The sequence below is a fragment of the Dromiciops gliroides genome, chromosome 3 (genome assembly GCF_019393635.1).
Source record: "Dromiciops gliroides isolate mDroGli1 chromosome 3, mDroGli1.pri, whole genome shotgun sequence".
Classification (NCBI taxonomy): Eukaryota; Metazoa; Chordata; class Mammalia; order Microbiotheria; family Microbiotheriidae; genus Dromiciops; species Dromiciops gliroides.
In genome coordinates this window covers 544921876-544942020 of record NC_057863.1, presented here as the reverse complement: position 1 = coordinate 544942020, position 20145 = coordinate 544921876, and the positions used below count along the sequence as shown (strand labels likewise).

The following is a 20145-nucleotide window of genomic DNA, read 5'->3' as shown; positions in this document are numbered from 1 at the left end:
TCAATCAATTTAGATTAATCTCCAGGTAGGCCTTTGAGTATCTGCCAAATCCCATTATTTTCTCACAATTATATTGGATTGGACACTATGACACAATTATGGGTAGCAGAGCTAAAGCTAGAACCCATAGTCCCCGAGTTTTAGGCCTGTATTCAGACCTCCCAGGTCTGTCCTTCCCCCTTTCCCTGTCCCTTGCCAGATGTCTCTGAGTTTCCATGATCTGCTGTGCTGAGCACAACATAGGCTTGGAATTTCTTTTTTGCCTTACTGTGTTTAAAGCCTCAGAAACCAGGCAGTCCCTCCCCTGGGGCAGTGATTGTGGCAGATGCAGGGAGAGGTCACTGTTCTCCTATCTTACAGGTTCTACAACAAGGTCCTCTCTTTGCACAAGGGGTCAGCCACCCCTGTGGGTAACCCTCTGCTGGCCTACACCCTTATTAAGCGGCTACAGTCTGATTGGAGGAATGTTGTGTACAGCTTGGAAGCCAGTGAGAACATACGAGGTACTGAGAGGGAATGGGCAGAGGTTGGGAGATATTCTATTGAGTAATTTACATAAATCTGGGAGGGCACTCCTAATTCATCAGGGTGCTGCCCCAGACCTTTGACTTGGAGTCCTCTGATTACTGACCCAGCCCCACCCAAGAGAAGATTCAGGGCCCAGAATGCTTTGCTCTCTGATGTGTCCAATACCTCAAGCAACTTGAAGTGCAGCCCAATGCATGAGATTTCCCCCCCAAGGATGCATGTATTGCAAGGGAACACAAACATAGACTCAGGAAAAGCCACCCAGGTAATGAGACGACCTAGAGCTAACCTTGTTTTTCCAGAAGAGGTATCCCCTCTCTCTCTTCTCCCTTCTGTCAGCACACTCTCCTCAACAAAAGAGCCAGCTGAGCACAATGACCAGCCACAATATCAGAGCACTCCTGTTTGAAGCACACTACTCACCTTTACATAGAGGAGTGCTGGTGTCAGAATACAAATAGGGGCATGCTTTTTTTTTAACATAGACAATTTGGGAACTTGTTTTGTTGGAGTATACGTGTTTGTAACAGGGATTTTGTTTTTTGTTTTTTTGTTGGGTTTTGGGGTTTTTTTTTTTTGCTTTCTCAAAGTGGAGAAGGGAGGGAGGAAATATAGATCTAAAAAACAAAATCAAATTGACTTTTTTTAAAGAACCAATTAAGAGAAGATCAGTTGAGAGGACTGGGCTCCCTCTGCTTTTGTCCATTATCCACAGACAACTAGATGGTGTCTTCTCTGGGATTATGGGTAGCAACTCCTGTCTGTCTGCCAGCACAATGAGATTGTCCTGCCTCCCTTGTTTGGATAACATCATTTTTTGAGATCTTGGGATGGGGGCAAAGAGCAAATTGTATCTGATAGTTATTATTATTCTCCTCCCCAATTTGGGTAGAGGTAAGGAGCATGTCAAAACAACACTTAACTAAACAATTGGGTAGATAATATAATCCAAGCACCCAATGCCTGTGAGTAGTTGGGAAGCTTCTTTTTTGGCTGAAACCAAGCTCAGGATTGGAAAATGAACCGACGAGCTTGTTCTTGCATGTCCAGGAGAAAGAATCTCAAAGTGGCATGGGACTGTGCAATGGAAGGGGTGATGGAGTTGGAGTCAGAGGAACGTGGATTTGTATCTTGGCTTTGTCACTATTTTGGGGAAGATTACTTCAGTTTTCTGGGCCTCAGTTTCTTTATTGGGTAAAATGATAAAGCTAGATTAGATGACCTGGGAGGTCCCTTCTGGCTCCAAATCTCTGAGCCTTTGCTATTTTCCTACTGGGGCCACAAAGGAACTATTGGCCCAATGAGAAGAAACACATAGAAAAGATCATGTATTTAAGGTTAGAATGGGCCTCGGAACCCAATCTAATAATAAGAATAATAGGGGCAGCTAGGTGGCACAGTGGATTAAACACCAGCCCTGGATTCAGGAGGACCTGAATTCAAATCCAACCTCAGACACTTGACACTTACTTGCTGTGTGACCCTGGGCAAGTCACTCAACCCTCATTTCCCCACCAAAAAAAAAAAAAAAAAGAAGAATAGCAAACATTTATATAGTACTTCCTATGTATCAGGTGTTGTGCCAAGCACTTTCTAAAAGTTATTTTCTAAATAAAAAATTTAAATGTAATTAAAATTATAAATAAAATAAAAAATTTAAATTTAAAGTTATTTCTAACTTCCCATCCCCTCCTGGCTTAGCTTGTGTGAACCCAGAGTCCTTCTTATGCAGTGAAGAAACATGGGAGAGAATGAAGAGGATGCAAGTAGAGGGTACTGTAGTGAGTGGTGGGACTGTCTACTGTAGTTCAGCCCTAGCTCATTGTCTTCCCTGGGCATGAGGGCAGGAAAGGTGGGAGAGGGTCCCCACTTCCCCCCTTAGTAACATCCTCCTTAGTGCCACAGAGAAACACTTCTCTTAGCAACCAGGACTTACTAAGAGCCCAGGGGGGTAGAGTGGGCAAAGCTTATTATTTCCTTCCATCTGTAAAATGGAGATAATAATGACTCTACCTCCCAGGGCTGTTGTGAGGATAAAATGACTTAGCTTTGAAAAGCTTAAAATGCTATATGGGAGGCCCCACAAAGTCTCAGTGTTATGTTAAGCTAATTTAATAGCTATTTAAATGCTATTAAACTTTCATAGCTTATGATGGCCCAAAAACTTTTCCGGACACCCTGTCTAAATGTTAGTGATTATTACAGGTGAGGAAACTGAGGTACCAAATAATGCTGTAACTTGCCTGGAGTCACCCAATTTGTAGATGCCAGAGCCAGGATTCCATCCCAGGTCCTCTGACTTGGAGTCTAGTGCCCTGTCCACTATCCCAAGCTGCCTCTCCTCCTTGATCAGAGACATTGAATTTTTATTTCTAATGGGGGGTGCTGATTGCTAATAAGTATTCATGGCCTATATTGCAAGAGGCAATATGGCATAGTGAATTTGAAAAGTCAGATTTGGGGTTGGGAAGACCAGGTTTCACCTCCTGCCTCTGATACTTACTAGCTGTGTAATGATGGATAAGTCCTTCCATTTCATCTATAAAATGAGGATAATGTACCTCTAGAAGCAGTATACTGGAACTGACATATAGAGAATCATTTGTTAAATTTTATGCATGAGAATTTACACCTTGGAAAGATGCATAGGCTACCAATCAGAACTTGATTATTTTGTGGCTTGTCTAGATTTAAGAAAGTGATAAAGAAAATGTTAATGGTGCAGATTAAACTTAATTTTTTCCCTCTAGAAAATCAGTTGTTAAACATTTACTAGCACACTCCTAACTTCTAGTATCCACATCTCAGTGTTTTCTTAAGGCTCAAAGGAGATTATGTGTGTAAAGCACTTGGCAAACTTTAAGCCGATCAGTATCAGTTAGAATGACGTGTGTGTGTGTGTGTGTGTGTGATATGTGTATGAAGTATGAGTGGGTGTGTAGTATGTGTGTTGTGAACATGTGTAATGTTTGTGTGTGTGAATATGTAATGTGTGTATGTGTATCTGATATGTGTGTGGTATGTAGTGTGTGAGTGTATATGTATGTATCGTGTGAGTGTGTGATCTGTGTATGTGTGTGATTCATTTAGTGTGTATGTGATGTGTGTGTGATCTGTGTATATGTGTGAGTGTGTGATGTGTGTGATGTGTGTGTACGTGTGTGAATGTGTGATGTGTGTGAGGGTGTAGGAAAATGACTTTCACAATTTGTGTCAGCATGATTAGCATGACAATAAACTAGTATGACTACAAAGCTACTAAGTTACAGAATCAGTCCTTGAACCTGGGTTCCCAGAAGTTTACATAGATGTTTGTTTTATTTTATTTTATTTATTGTTTAGTACCAGACTGGGTCCTATTATACCACCAGTCCAATTTCTGGATATCAAGTCTTAAGCAAGCTGCTCCTATGACATCAAATACTCGGTTCACCATAATGTCCCATGGTCCTCCAGTTCCTTAACTTCCTCCTAAGGGACAGGGAGGAGAATAATGTTATGTTGGGATACGTGTTTGATCCTCCTACACTGAATAGTGAAAAAAGCATATTGCCACAAGTCAGGGGGATTCTTCAGATTTTCAATCTCTCTCTCTCTCTCTCTCTCTCTCTCTCTCTCTCTCTCTCTCTCTTCCCTTTCCCTCTTTTTCTGTCTCTGTCTCTGTCTCTCTGTCTCTGTCTCTGTCTCTGTCTCTGTCTCTCACACACACACACACACACACACACACACACACACACACACAAAACAATCCTCTGTCTTTCTGTCTCTCCCTGTCTTTGACACCTTTATCTCTTTTTCTCCTTGCCTTCGCCCTCCCTCTCTGTCTCTAGGTCTTTCTGTTGTTCCTCTATTCCAAATCAGGCTGGTGTGCTCTCTCTGTGTCTCTCTGTCTCTGTTTCTCTGTCCTGAAAGGAGACACTGATCAAGGAACTACACACCCTGTGTTCTAAGGCCCCTTCCAACTTTGACATTCTACATTCTAAGGTCTCTTCTACTCTGATATTCTATGGTCCAATGCCCCTCCTTAGCTCTGACAGTCCCTCCCAGATCTGACATTATAGGTTCTTAGATCTCTTCTAGCTCCAACATTCTGTCTTCTAAGATCTCTTCCAGCTCTGACATTCTATGTTCTAAGGTCTCTCCCAGCCCTGGCATTCTGTGTTCTAAGGGCCCTCCCAGCTCGGACACTCTAGGTTCCAAGGCCCCTCCCAACGCTGATATTCTATGTTTTAATGTCTCTCCCAGCTCTAAGATTCTATAATTAAAAATCCCTCTCAGATCTGACATTCTCTACAGTGCTGACATTCCCTAAATCTCTTTGGGTGGGGATCCCATTATACTCACATGCAGTAGGTGCTCAATAAATGTCAGATGAATGAATGAATATTTTTGATGACTTTGCAGCCTTGAAGGATGGCTATGTGAAAGTGGAGCAGGACCTCCCAGCCTTTGAGGATCTGGAGGGGGCGGCCCGGGCCCTGATGCGGCTGCAGGATGTCTATATGCTGAGTGTGAAAGGCCTAGCCCATGGGGCTTTTCAGAGAGTCACGGGCTCGGATGTCACTGACTTGTACAGACCCAGCCAGGTTTTTCCCCTCTCGGCTGATGACTGCTTCCACGTGGGCAAGGTAAAGGTATTCTGTTGTTTAGGAAGGCTGCTGACAGACCAAACAGGCGCAGAGGAGGGCACCCCTGATGGGAAAGGGACTAGGGACTAGACTCTAGGAGGGACAGTTGAAAGAATTGGGGATAGTTGACTTAAAGAAAAGAAGATTTGGGAGGAACTTGCTGCCTGTCTTCAAGTGTTTGAAGGGCTGTCAAGGATTAGGCTTACTCTGCTTGGCCTCAGAGGACAGAACTAGGAGAGGTAGGGGGACCTAGAGGGAGGTAAGTTTTAACTCAACAGAAAAAAAATATTCCTAACAGTGGGAACTGTGAACTGGAGAATGCTCTGAGGGCAGTGGGCTTCTCATCTGCAGAAGCCTCGCCTTGGCTGAGGTCTGGAATATTTTCTCTGTGAGAGTCTGATGCTGCCCAGACACTTCCTCTTCTTTCTCTAAAGTCTGAGTCCTGGGGCCATGGCAGGGACTTGAGCAGAATCTATGCATCAGGAAGATTATTCAGGCAATGGTCTGCAGGATGAGACACTTTCATAACTGTCAGCAGCTGACCCTTTGTACGCCAAAGGGTGGTTCAGACTCCCTACAGCCTCCCCAATGTCACCCAATGCCTCCTCAGTCGGTGAGATTTAGGGAGATGCCATTGTTCGTAATGAGGAGATGTTCTCTATGTAGGAGGTATGCTTCAGTTGGGATGCGCCCCAGGCCCCTCGGTGGGCGCACCTACACCCTCCTTTGGAAGAGTCAAAGGCCCAAACAAGGACTCACCGGCCATAAACTCAGGAATCAGAGCTCAGACAGGCATGCTTGTGGCTGGTTGAAATTCTGTGCTCTCCTGTATGGCTGAAACACGTGTGACACCGGCAGGAAGGGACTTCTCCATAACCAAAGCCAGATGTTCTCCTTTCGGTGGGTCATTTCCTAGAAGCCACTTGGAAATGCTCCTGATTCAAACAGTCTCCTTGGCAGAACAACCTATAGTACAGTCGCTTTTTATTAGTTATACTTGACTTGCTGCCCATGGCCAGGGAAACTGAGGCACAGAGCTTCAAGCACACTTGGGGTCTGTAACAATTAGGTTTATAAAAGGGATCCCCTCCAACTTACCTTTTGGGGTAGACAATCCAAGTTTTATTTCCATCAGAAAAGAAGAGAATGAAACTCAAACACTTGTCCAGGGTCACAGAGCTAAGACTTAAACCTAGATCCCCTGATTCCTAGACTGAGTGTTCTTGCCACTACATCTTGCAGTCTAATCATTAATTAATCTCTTTAAATATTACTTGCAAATATTACTCTGACTGGAGGGAGACCCTTGCATGTCTCCTCCTCGATAATTCCCACAGCTTCTGCCTTTATCCAAACCTTTGTTACAACCTAACTAGACTATAGCAATGGCCTCTTCTCAGATCTCCTGTCCTCCACTCTCTCCTTGCTTGTTTTGTTTTGTTTTTTGCAGGGCAGTGAGGTTTAAGTGACTTGCCCAGGGTCACACACCTAGTAAGTGTCTGAGGCCGGATTGAACTCAGGTCCTCCTGAATCAAGGGCCTGTGCTTTATCCACTGTGCCACCTAGCTGCCCCCACTCTCTCTTTGCTACAGACCATCCTGTATATTACCACCTGAATCATCTTCTTAAGCATAAATTTGGTTGTTACTCCTCTTCTCAAGTCTCTGCTATGGCTCCCCATTGCTTACCAAATCAAGTTCCTACTTTCCCTGATGTTTCTGGGGTTGAGCCTCATTCCAGCTTTATATCTCCTCCCATCCTTCATATTCTAGAGAATCTGAATGACCATTGTCTCTTATTTCTATCCAGAGCACTCTGACTCCTGTGCCTTTGCCCATTCCTTTTGTAAGTCAAGAATATTCTCCTTCAGTTTCTAAAGGTTGAAATCCTACCCATCTTTCAAGACTCAGCTTTCATGTCTCCTCCACCAAGAAGCCTGCTCGCAGGCAGAAATGATCTTGCCTTCCCAGGACCTAAATCATTTAATATGCGGTTTACATTTCTGTTACATACTTTATGATCTATAGGGTGACCCAAAAGTCTAATAATTTTCTTTTTCTTTTTTGTTGTTGTTTAATTGTGGAAGGGGAGGAGTAGGAGAGAGAAAAATAAATTCTTGTTAATTAGAAATACATATGAGGGGCAGCTAGATGGCGCAGTGGATAGAGCACCAGCCCTGGATTCAGGAGTACCTGAGTTCAAATCCTGGCTCAGACACTTAACACTTACTAGCTGTGTGACCCTGGGCAAGTCACTTAACCCCAATTGCCTCACCAAAAAAAAAAAAAAAAAAGAAATACATATGAGTAAATATACTATGATATATATCATATATTATGTGTGATATATACCATATAATAGGTATAATATTATTATGAAAATCATTTATTTGTAGGAAAGAAGGAAACAAGCTTTTATTAAATGCCTACTATATGCTAAGAACTTTACAATTTTTATCCCATTTGATCCTCACAAACCTGGGAGGGAGGGAGATATTGTCTCCATTTTTCATTTGAGGAAACTGAGAGAGACAAAAGTTAAATGACTTGCCAAAGGTAATAAGTGTGAGGCTAGATTTGAACTCAAGTCTTCATGACTGCAGTAGAACCCAGCCCTCTACCTAGTATGCCACTAAGCTGCCATACTCTTCATCATTTCAAAACTTTGTGATGATGTGGGTGCAGGTACTCCCTCCAATTCTGAAGATTTCTTCTGCTATTCCCAAACTTAATAGATGGTCTTTGAGACCCACTCTGGCTTGAAACATTCTTCCCCTACTTCTGTAGCAAATCTGGGTATAAGGCTCTCTGAACTTAGCTAGTCCTCAAAGCTTTTCTAGCTTGGTAGGACCTATCAAAGTACACCATCAACCAGGGGCAGGGCCTTTGAGAATAGAAGGTCACTTCTGTGCCACAAAGAGGCATCCAAGTAATACTTTAGCGAAGGCTGAATAAGGCTTAAAAAAGACGTGTTTATAAAATGTTTGAGATGTATTTTTTCATTTGATTCTCACAATAAAAGAAAATTAGCACAAATATTGATTTCTCCCTTTGCTGACGAGCAAACAGAGGCTTAGAGAGATCAAGTGATTTATTCAATATAAAACCATCGATCAACAAACATAAGCAAATCTAGTACCTGGATCTCCTGACTCCCAAGGTCAGCATCCTTTTGAATACCATGAATCCTTTCTTATGGCTTTGACTTGAACATTAGTGATGATAGATTCCCAATGGAAATCCAGAGTCTCTTTATCTCTTGAGTCTCCATGTTGTTTGCTTACCTGGGGAAGGGGGTGGGAGTTTGAGGCTTTCATTGTGACTCTTCTGATTCCTTGCAGGTGGCCTATGACATGGGCGATTACTACCATGCCATCTCCTGGCTAGAAGTGGCCGTCAGCCTTTTCCGAGGCTCCTATGGGGAGTGGAACACAGAAGATGAGGGGAGCTTGGAAGATGCTCTGGACTACTTGGCTTTTGCTTATTTCCAGGTAAGAGCATAGGTGGGATAGAGGGAATCAGACTATTAGGTTGTTCTTAAGAAAGAACATGCCTTCCTCTACTCCTTAGAGCTGTGAGGACACCAGATGTGGAACATGGTATATCAGTCAAACGTGGTCTCTGACTCTGTTGGCTTTACTTGAATTTTGTTAGTTGTTTTTACAAGGAAGACTTGTGGTGGGGGACAGGATGCTGTTAAGGGAAATGTTTGAAAATTCATCTGGAAGAACAAAAGGTCAAGAATATCAAGGGAATTAAAGAAAAAATGCGAAGGAAAGTAGCCTAGCCATACTAGATTTAAAACTATATTATAAAGCAGTAATCATCAAAACTATCTGGTACTGGCTAAGAAATAGGGTAGTGGATCAGTGCAATAAATTGGGTACACAAGACACAGTAGTAAATGCCTATAGTAATCTACTGTTTGATAAGCCCAAAGACTCTAGCTTCTGGGATAAGAACTCACTATCTGGCAAAAAGTGCTGGGAAAACTGGAAGATGATAGTATGTCAGAAACTAGGTATAGAGTAATATCTCACACTGTATACCAGGATAAGGACAAAATGGGTATATGATTTAGAGATAAAGGGTGATAGGAGAGGAAGGAATAGTTTACTTGTCAGATCAATGGAAAATGGAAGAATTTATGACCAAACAGGAGATAGAGGGCATTATAAAATGCAAAATAGATAATTTTGGTTATATGAAATTAAAACATGTTTTGCACAAACAAAACCAATGAAGCCAGGATTAGAAGAAAAGCAGAAAGCTGGAAAACAATTTTTATAGGTAGTGTTTCAGATAAAGGCCTCATTTCTCAAATATATAGAGAACTGAGTCAAATTTATAAGAATACAAGTCATGGGGCAGCTAGGTGGTGCAGTGGATAGAGCACCGGCCCTGGAATCAGGAGTACCTGAGTTCAAATCCGGCCTCAGACACTTAACACTTACTAGTTGTGTGACCCTGGGCAAGTCACTTAACTCCAATTGCCTCACTTAAAAAAAAAAAAAAAAGAATACAAGTCATTCCCCAATTGAGAACTGGTCAAAGGATATGAACAGACAGTTTTCAGATGAAGAAATTAAAGCTCTCTAAAGTCATATGTAAAAATGCTCTAAGTCACTATTGATTAGAGAAATGCAGGTTAAAACAACTCTGAGGTACTACCTCATACCTATCAGGTTTCCTAATGTGACAGAAAAGGAAAATGATGAATGTTGGAAAAGATGTAGGAAAATTGGGGCATTAATTCATTGTTGGTGCAATTGTGAACTGATACAATCATTCTGAAGAACAGTGAGGAACTATGGCCAAAGTGCAATCAAACTGTGTATAGTGTTTGATCCCAAAGAGATAATAAAAAAGGAAAAAGGGCCCACATGTACAAAAATATTTATAGCAGTTTTTTGTGGTGGCAAAGAATCAGAAATTGAGGGGATGCCCATCAGTTGGCAAATGACTGAACAAATTGTGGTATATGAATGTAAATGGAATACTATCGTGCTATAAGAAATGATGAACAGCCTGATTTCAGAAAAACCTGGACTTACATGAACTGATGCTGAGTGAAGTGAGCAGAACAAGGAGAACATTGTACACATGATCAACAACACTGTATGATGATCAACTGTGATAGACTTAGCTCTTCTCAGCAATATAATCATCTAAGACAATGCCAAAAGATTCAATGATGGAAAATGTTATTATCCACATCCAAAGAAAGAACTATGGAGTCTGAATGAAGATTGACACATGCTATTTTCACTTTCTTTGGGGTTTGTCTGTGCTTTTCCTTTTGTTCTGTTTCTTCTTTGACAACATGACTTATATGGAAATATGTTTAATATGATTGCACTGTATAACATATATCAAATTGCTTTCCATCTTAGGGAGAGGGAAGGGCAGTGGGGAAGGGGGAGAGAAAAATGTGGAACTCAAAATCTTCTAAAAAATGAATGTTGAAGGGGGCAGCTAGGTGGCGCAGTAGATAAGACACCAGCCTTGGATTCAGGAGGACCTGAGTTCAAACCCAGACTCAGACATTTACTAGCTGTGTGACCCTGGGCACTTAACCCCCATTGCTCTGCAAAAAAACAAAAATAAAAACAAATGAATGTGGAAAACTATCTTTACATGTAATTGGAAAAAAATACTATTTACAAAAAAAGGAAACTGTAGATTAAAAACAAAAGGCCACAATAGAATTTAAAACAAAACAAGTTGGGGCAGCTAGGTGGTGCAGTCGATAGAGCACTGGTCCTGGATTCAGGAGGACCTGAGTTCAAATTCGGCCTCAGACACTTAACACTTACTAGCTGTGTGATCCTGGGCAAGTCACTTAACCCCAATTGCCTCACCAAAACAAAAACAAAAACAAAATCCTCAAAGACTTTGGGGCAGCTAAGTGGTACAGTGGATAGAACACTGGCCCTGGATTCAGGAGTACCTGAGTTCAAATCTGGCCTCAGACACTTGACACTTACTAGCTGTGTGACCCTGGGCAAGTCACTTAACCCCCATTGCCCTACAAAACAAACAAACAAACAAAAAACAACCAACCAAAAAAAAAGTTACTTTAAAAAAAATTTAGAAAATGTATTCTGATTTTTTTTTAAAAATGTGGTCTTTGAATAACTATTTGGCAAAGGATGGACAGGCCTGGGACTATCCAAAACATCCCACATCCTGAGCTTTACAGCAGGGCCTGGAAGAGGGGAACCAGCTCATGGACACCAGTTCCTTTGACCTGTGCAGTTTGCTGAGGTCAAGGCTTCATTTCACCCATGACTGGGCTCAGGGAAGCTGGAATGGCCGAACAAAATGTTAAGACAAATCCAGACAGGACTGTTTTCAGTTCCAGGAAAGTGGGTGGGAAGCTTGCTACTTGTATGATACCATTATGGAAATATTTCTCTTCTCATGCACAAGTTCCTCTCCTCTTTTGTAGATGTGAGGAAATATCAAGTCTCGGGATGTTCAGCCCAGAGAAGATGCAGGGAAGAGAGGAGAGGTATCTTTAGTTATTTGAAGGGCTAATTGCAGAAGAGGGATGGGGCTCCTTATGTCTGGCCCCAGGGGGCAGAAGCAGAAGCTGATGGGTGAAGGTTGCAGAGAGGAGGGTTTGAGTTCAAAGTGAGGAAAAAATACCTAAAACTTTGAGCCATCCCCAAAATGGAATGGGTTGTCTTGGGAGGTAGGAGTTTCCCCTCACTGGAAATTCCTTCTCACTTTAGTTTTCAACCAAAGGCTGAATGACCCCTTGTCAGGGATGCTGTAGAAAGAATTCCTACTGGACATGGGTTGGATTAAATGCTCTTTGAAGTTGAGTTCTCAGATTCTGTAATTTTTAGAGCAAGTCCCATTTTTAGAGAATATTTTTAGTCCTACTTAAAAACTAAAAAAAAAAAGACTAAGAAAAGAATAGTCCTTAACGTGTGACTTTGCTTACTTTAAGATCTCAAGGCAGTTAAAAATAGATATCTTTCTTTTTTATTGTAAAAGTATTTTATTATTTTCCAGTTACATGTAAAGATAATTTTCAACATTTGTTTTTATAAGATTTTTCATTCCAAATTTTTCTCCCTCCTTCCCTTTCCTCCCCCTCCCTAAGACAGAAAGCAATCTCATATAGGTTATATATGTACAATTACATTAAACATATAAAAATATATTGAACTCCACCAAAGCCCCTTGACAATGTATTTAACATTCTGCCTTAGTAGTCACCCACCTTTTTGTCATGAGGAGGTCACTAGGTGGCTCAGCGAATGAAGCACTGGCCGTCAATTCTACCCCAAGACCTGAGTTCAGTGTGAACTTGGGACACAATATTGCATGGGAGAAAGAACACTGTGGACTCAGAAAACCTGAGTTCAAACTCTGCTCCTGACATCTAGTACCTTTATGACCCGCCTCCAACACACACACACACACACACTATAGAATGAGGGGACTGGACTAGAGACTCCTTCCACTTATAGATTTAGGACCCTAGAAGGAGGGGTGAGAAGTCCTCATGTACATAGGGAGACAGAAGCAATAGCTTTCCCAGGACCACACATTGAGGTGCTGGCAAGTCCTGGATTAGAACAAACAACGTCTCAGTTTCTAGTCCGTGCTGACCCTTTCAATGAGCTTCCTTGTCTACCTGTGGAGAGAAGTACATTGGAGGTATTTTCTTAGAAGAAATAGTATGATGTAGGGGAGAGAATGCTGGTCTGGGGATTTCAAATCCTGACTTGACACTCATGCACTGCCTCATTCTGGGCACTCAGTTTCCTCATCTGTGAAATGGAGATAATAATAATTGTATTATCTGCTTCACACGGCACTGGGTAAAATGCTTTGTGAACTATAAAATGGTGCATAAAAATGATTATTACTGGTGTTTGGCATGCATGGGCCTTCTATTTACCATATTCTTTCCTCTTTATTGTAGGCAGGAAATGTTTCTTATGCCCTCAGTCTCTCCAGAGAGTTCCTTCGCTACAGTACGTAATGACAACGAAGAGCTACCAGTTTGCTGGAAAACTATCCCTGTCAGAAAGTGTCTGGGGAAGTAGTGAGCTCCCTGTCACTGGAGTTGCTCAATCAGGCTGAGTATATGTCAGGGACATTGTAGTAGGAATCCTTGTGTGAGGTTGGGAGCTCTCTGATGAGGAAAATCCCTCTGCCAGTGTGGATTATTTCCTTCTCTCCAATTTATAATTGGAGAGAGAGCCCAGGGCATCAAGAGGAAGGCAAGTGACTTGCCTAGGATCACACAGTCAAATAGATGTCAGAAGTAGGATTTGAATTCAGGTCCTCTTCACTCTCTAACCACTATGGCATGCTGCCTTTATGCATTCATTGATGTACAAATAAACTCATGTGTGGCATCACTTTGAACACTTACAGTATCTGTAACAACCTTGTCATGAGTCAGGCATGGCAGGCATCATCATCGTCCCCTTCTTATAGATTCCCAAACTGTGGCTTGTAGGGATTCATAAATTTCCTGTTAGAAGGGAGGGACCTGGGGGCAGCCAGGTGGCGCAGTGGATAAAGCACCAGCCCTGGATTCAGGAGGACCTGAGTTCAAATCCAGCCTCATACACTTATTAGCTGTGTGACCCTGAGCAAGTCACTTAACCCTCATTGGAGAGAGAGAGAGAGAGAGAGAGAGAGAGAGAGAGAGAGAGAGAGAGAGAGAGAGAGAGAGAGAGAGAGAGAGAGAGAAGAGAAGGGACCCTAGATGTCCTTATTTCCTTATTTTACAGAGGAAGAAACTGAGGCTGGGGGTTAAGCGATTTGCCTAAGGCATGCAAGGAGTCTCTTATAGAGCCAGGATTCAAGGGGTTCCAGATCCCATCCTCTCTCCACTTGTCCAACTTCAGTTAGCTGTCAGAAGTCACACAGGGACTGTTGGAGCTGGGACTGAGCTGGACATCCTGATCCCAGGCACACACCTTTTGCTCTATCCCCACACTGACTTTACTGTGGCTTTCGGTGCTAGGATTCCAGGATTCTTGGCCATCTTTCATCTGCAGACATCCCAGATCGTAGTTCTTTACTTTTTCTGTTTTGGAGGCATATTTTTAATTTTCTGAATGTGTTCATTCCAAGTCATATGTACCTGCGTGTCAACAGGTTGGGGCATAGTTGTTGTTGTTTTTTAAGTATGTAATTGTTAAGGAAGGAAACCTCCCTTCCCCTGTCCCTGAACCCCTCTAGTTAGATCTCAGCGTTGGCTGGGGGATGAGGCGAGTTTTGGGGGTGGGGGTGGGGGTAAAGTGGAGAGGAGAACACAGACCAAATTCAGAGACAGAAACAGATCTGGAACTGAGAAGCATCAATGGGAGCTGTGTGTGAAGGAGAAAAAACTCCACGAGATCATCCACTCTGTCTGTTTACCTAAGGATATCAATTTTTCCCTCAAATCCCACCCGTCTTCCTGTGTTTCTGTGCCTGGCACTGAATAGCTGTGGAGTCCAGCTCTGAGCTCCCCAAATGAGGTTGGCTCCTCACTGGCACCACCTCAGGTGCCCTTGAGATGGAGACGAAAGAACAGTGGATGGAGAGTCTTGGGTCCAAGGCTCCCCCCAGATGTTTCCTGACTCTATGAGGCAGGAGGGTATCAGGGAAAGAAGTTTGCCTCTAGAATCAGGGGAACTGGGAGAAAATCTTGCCTTTGTTACTTACCTGTCTGACTTTGAGCAAGTCACTTAACCTTTCTCAGCCTCAGTTTTCTCCCTGTAAAATAGTGGTCAACTCTTCTAATTTGAAATCCTCTGACATTGAACCTCAGTTTCTTTATCTGGAAAAAGAGAGCAGTAAGCCCTGACTTGCCTACCTCTTAGCATTGTTGTGAGCAAGGTGGGAGCTATTAGTATCCATTACCCAACCCAGCATCTGAAAGGTAGCATGCCATAAGGAATGACGAGCCTGCCTTGGAGTCAAGAAGACTTGGGTTCAAGGTTCACCGCTGACACACAGATAGATTCAAGGTTCACATATAGAGATAGAAACATCTCTGGGCATCTAAGGGGTGCAATGGATAGATAGAATGCCAGGCCTGGATGCAGGAAGACTCACCTTCCTGAGTTGAAATCTGGTCTCAGATACTTACTAGCTGTATATGTGACCTTGGGCAAATCACTTTACCCTGTTTGCCTCAGTTTCCTCATCTGTAAAATGAGCTGGAGAAGGAAACGACAAACCACTCCAGTATGTTTGCCAAGAAAACCCCAAATGGGGTCACAGAGAGTCAGACATGACTGAAAAAAAAACCTAGCTGAACAAGAGATGTATTTATGTAAGATTTACACATGGGAGCTATACATATTTATTACCTAACCCCAGAAAGGTAATATGCCTGCCTTAGAATCAAGAAGACCTGGGTTTAAGTCCCATCTCTAACACATTCTGATGACCCTAGGCAAGTACCCACGGCAGTGCCCTCAAGCAATTCTCTTAGATTCCAGAGAAGAAGCTGGGTTATATCAGCAGGGGAAGTTTTGTCTCCAGGAAGTTTACCACATCTATGAGGTCTTTGGGCTTCAATTTCCTCATCTTTAAAATGAAGTGGTTGGATTATGTGATTTCTAGAGGCCCTATTTAGCTCTACCAGCTAGGTGGCACAGTGGGTAGAATACTGGGCCTGCAGTCAGGAAGATGAGTTCAAATCCTGCCTGACCCTGGGCAAGCCTCTGTGTCTCAGTTTCTTTATTATAAAATGGGATAATAATAGCCCCCTATCTCCTGGGGTTGTTGTGAGAATCAAAAAAGATAATAACAATAAATCACTTACCACAGTGCCTGACACATATTAAGAGCTGTTTTAAATGTTAGCTATTGCTAGTATTATATTTTCATATCTGTAAAATGGGATCCCAAAACCTCAAAGGAGTTTTACAAGGAAAAGTGCTTTGCAAACATTAAAGCACATTTAGACACATAAACTATTGTTATTGTTTGGAAACAAATGAACAAGTCCTTCCTGTTCCCCTTGGGCATTTTGGCTGATACTTCCAGCATCAGCTTTCCTCCCAGACCTTGTGCAGTTTAACAGGATCTCATTCTGATCACCAATGCTAGTGACTATTATTTTAAATTGGCTCCAATTTCTATAATGCCTGATAGTTTAGTGGGGCAGCTAGGTGGCACAGTAGATGGAGCACTGGCCCTGAAAGACCTGAGTTAAATGTCATCTCAGACACTACCTGTGTGACCCTGGGCAAGTCACTTAATTCCAATTGTCTTAAACATCTGGGGCCATCTTCAGTTGTCTTGATATGTATCTTAACACTGGACCCAGATGGCTCTAGAGGAGAGAGTGAGATTGGTGACCTTGCACAGCCCTCCCTCACTTAAATCCAATTCAGTGCAATTCATGACATTACCCCCGTGTCATGGTCCTTTTCAGAAACAAATGGCAAAAAACAACAAAAGTTTAGCAAGCCCTTTCCTTATAGTGACCCTTGGAGGTTGGGAATGCAAGGTTAATTGTCCCCTCCCCACCTCCCCCAGGTTACAGATGCTGTGACTTAAAAGTGACTTCTCTGGGTGGAAGTCTCACCCTTCTGCTGGACTGTGAGCTCCAATGAGGAGAGGATTGAGTGGATGAATGAGAAAATGGAGACTCAGAGAAGTCAACTGGTTTAGCGTGTTAGTACTAGAAGGGAAAGTAGAAAGCTCCAAGTGGAATCCCTTCTTTTTCCAATGAGGGAGCAGAGGAGTTTTAATTACCCAATGTCAAAGCTGCAGATCAGTGGCAGAGGGAGGGTGAGCACTCAGGTCTCCAGACAAAACAAAACAATGCTAAACCATCTCTTTATACTTTCTGGCCATGTGACTGATTTAACAAGTAAGTGACTTATATGACTCATAAGTTGGGAAGACAGGAATTAAAGCCAAATCCTCTGACTCCAAATTCAGGGTCCTTCCCACTATATTTCACTTCCACTTCATGAGGCAATTTGGTAAGAGTATTTTTAGAGATGCAGAGAGAGAGGGGGGGGGAGAGGGAGAGAGAGGGAGAGAGATTGAGATTCTGTCATTGCTATGATTAATAATGATTGAAGCAGGGGGCAGCTACGTGACGCAGTGGATAAAGCACTGGCCCTGGATTCAGGAGGACCTGAATTCAAATCTGGCCTCAGACACTTGATACTTGCTAGCTGTGTGACTCTGGGCAAGTCACTTAACCCTTATTGCCCCCCCAAAAAATATTGAAGCAGTTCCCCTCTCAATCATTTAGCTCAGGGGTCAACAAACTATATGAGATAGCCAAAGCCTTCATCTTCAAATCCTCAGGAGGCAAAAGAGGTTCTAGAAACTAGTCCTCTAGACATAGAATCTTAGGTTCAAAGAATATTATAACTGAAAAGGATCTTAGAAATCACTGAATCAATCTCCCTCATTTTTCAAAGGAAACTGAGGCCCACCTCTTAAAATGAAATCTTACTGGTATAAATGTAAATTCTTACACCTGGATTTTTAAAAAAGACATATAAGCAGAGGATCAGGAGGTATGGCTAGGCAGCCATTCCTGTCAAAAAAATATAGAGATATTTGTGGATCACAAGCTCAATACAAGTCAACACTCTGTCGGTACGGCAGCAATGGAAGCTAGCTCTACCTTGCACTGCAGTCAAAGACTTATGGTCCAGAACAAGAGGGATGATAGTTCTGCCATCCCCTGGCCTGATAAAACACCATAGGGAGTGCAGAGTCCCATTCTGGTGCCACATTTGAGGAAGAATGTTGACAAACTAGAAGATGCCTAGAGAGATCTAACCAGGATAAGAAAGGGTTGGTTGAAGGGATTGGAATTATGTAACTTGGAGAAAAAAAAATTTAAGGGGCAAGGACATGTCTGTTTTTGCATTTTTGAAGGGATATCATAAGGATTAGGAATTCATTTTTTTTTTGCTTTGCCCCAAGAGTACAAACTAATAGCAGGGGTGAGAGTTGGAGAGGGAAAGATTTTGGTTTGAGATTCCTAACATTGAGATCCATCCAAAAGAGGAATGTGCTGCTTTGGGAGGCAATGGCTCTCCCTCACTGGAATTATTTAAGCAAGAGACTTTGCAGAGATTTCAGCTCAGGATGAGTTTGGAAAGGATCTTGGGTCCTTCCCAACTTCAAGATTCCATGATTCCTGGTGACTTGCTTAATGACACAAAGTGACTCTGTGTCAGAAGTGTTCTACTGGTGCCTAAGCTAGGGTTCTTTTCAGTACAGTGAGCCAGTCTGGGTAGCACAGATGGCAGACTGGGGCTCACAGAGAGGAGATGACCTTACTTAGCTCATACAGCAGGTTGGGTTAGGAGTTACAGGGGCTGAAACTGCCTTGGTCTTCTATCTCCCAGTCGAGGGTAATTCCAACTACACCAAAGCTACCAGTTAGCAGATGCTGCCCCCCAAACAAACAAACAAACAAACACTGAAACACGGAAACCCTAGTTGATCATTATGATACTGTGTGGAATTGGTGAGATGATGATTAGCTCACTCAGCACAGCTTGATCTAGAATTGGCAAAAATGAGCTTAAGTCCCAGCTCCAACATTTAATAGTGGCCTGACCTTAAGGAAGTCAATTACTCACTTTGAACGTCTATTTTCTCCTTTGTAAAATGAGGGTAAAAACCCTTGTCTACTTCACAATGTGTTTGGGTGTCAAATAAGAGAATGTGGAACAGTCAGAAAGAATTCTAGACTTGGAGACTAGTTCTAGACTGGTTCTGTCACTTAGTACTTGGGTGACCTTGGATAAATCATTTCACCTTTCTAGGACTGTTTACTAACTATAAAATAAGGGAGTTCTACTAGAAGACCTCAAAATTCACTTACATCTTCAGATCTAGGATCCCAGGATCTTTTTTGGGGGTGGGGTTGAAGCAATTGGGGTTAAGTGACTTCCCCAGGGTCACACAGCTAATATGTGTCAAGTGTCTGAGGCCAGATTTGAACTCAGGTTCTCCTGAATCCAGGGCCGGTGCTCTATCCACTGCGTCACCTAGCTGCCCAAGGATCCTAAGATCTTAGACAGATAGATATATAGATGGATAGATGAATAGATGAATGGAGAAATGTATAGATAAAATGGATAAATAGATGATAGATGGATGGATGGATAGATAAAATGAATAAATGATTGATAGATAAGATGGATGATAGAAATGATGTGTCTGCCTCAGTTGGCAGGATACATTATTCAAGTCCTGAGGCCTTCTCCCCCATCTCCACAATTCCTTCCTTTTTACTGCTGAGTCAACAGAAGTTTTCTAAAGTTAGATAACAAAGAATCATAAATTTTCAGGGTCTGGTCGTCCCAGGGGTGGGGGCAGCCACTGTGATGCCACATCTAGGCGGGGGAAAAGGAGGGTGGTCTGTATGTTTAGAAGTGTCATTAAAGAATGTGAACCCATATGGGGGAGGGACCTTGCATTAGATTTAGGATAAAAGGAGAACTTCACTGTAAAAAAATTCGCAGTACCTAAAGGGAAGTACTTGCCCATCCTTGTAAGGTTGAGAATAATGGCCCTCCTGCTTTGCACCAGACTGAGGTCCTGCCTCAGTTTATCTGTTTCTTTCAATGAATAACTAGGTAGATGATAGATAGATAGATAGATAGATAGATAGATAGATAGATAGATAGATAGATAGATAGATAGATAGATAGATAGATAGATAGATGGGTGGATGGGTGGATGGGTGGATGGATGGATGGATGGATGGATGGATGGATAGATAGATTCCCTTGAAAAACCTAAAGGCACTATAGGAATGGCAGTGATAATTCCCTGTGGTGGCTTCTTTCAGATCCAAATAACAAGAGGATGGTCAGGAACATTCTGAAGTATGAAAGGCTGTTGGCAGAGAAATCCAGTGTGAGAGGACCTCCGGTGGCCATCAAGAGACCCAACGTCCCCCACCTGCAGACCAGGGACACCTACGAGGGACTGTGCCAGACCCTGGGTTCCCAGGTAGCCCTCCTCAGAAT

General features: G+C 42.6%; 1 protein-coding gene across 1 annotated transcript in view; it reads left to right on the top strand.

Moving 5' to 3' along the window:
* Positions 1–20145, top strand: part of P4HA3 (prolyl 4-hydroxylase subunit alpha 3) — a 50151-nt gene that overhangs the window by 11153 nt on the left and 18853 nt on the right. Inside the window, 5 exon segments of the mRNA XM_043995620.1 lie at positions 361–503; positions 4933–5156; positions 8497–8646; positions 13098–13149; positions 19965–20128. Of these exon segments, the coding sequence (XP_043851555.1) occupies positions 361–503; positions 4933–5156; positions 8497–8646; positions 13098–13149; positions 19965–20128 (733 nt within the window).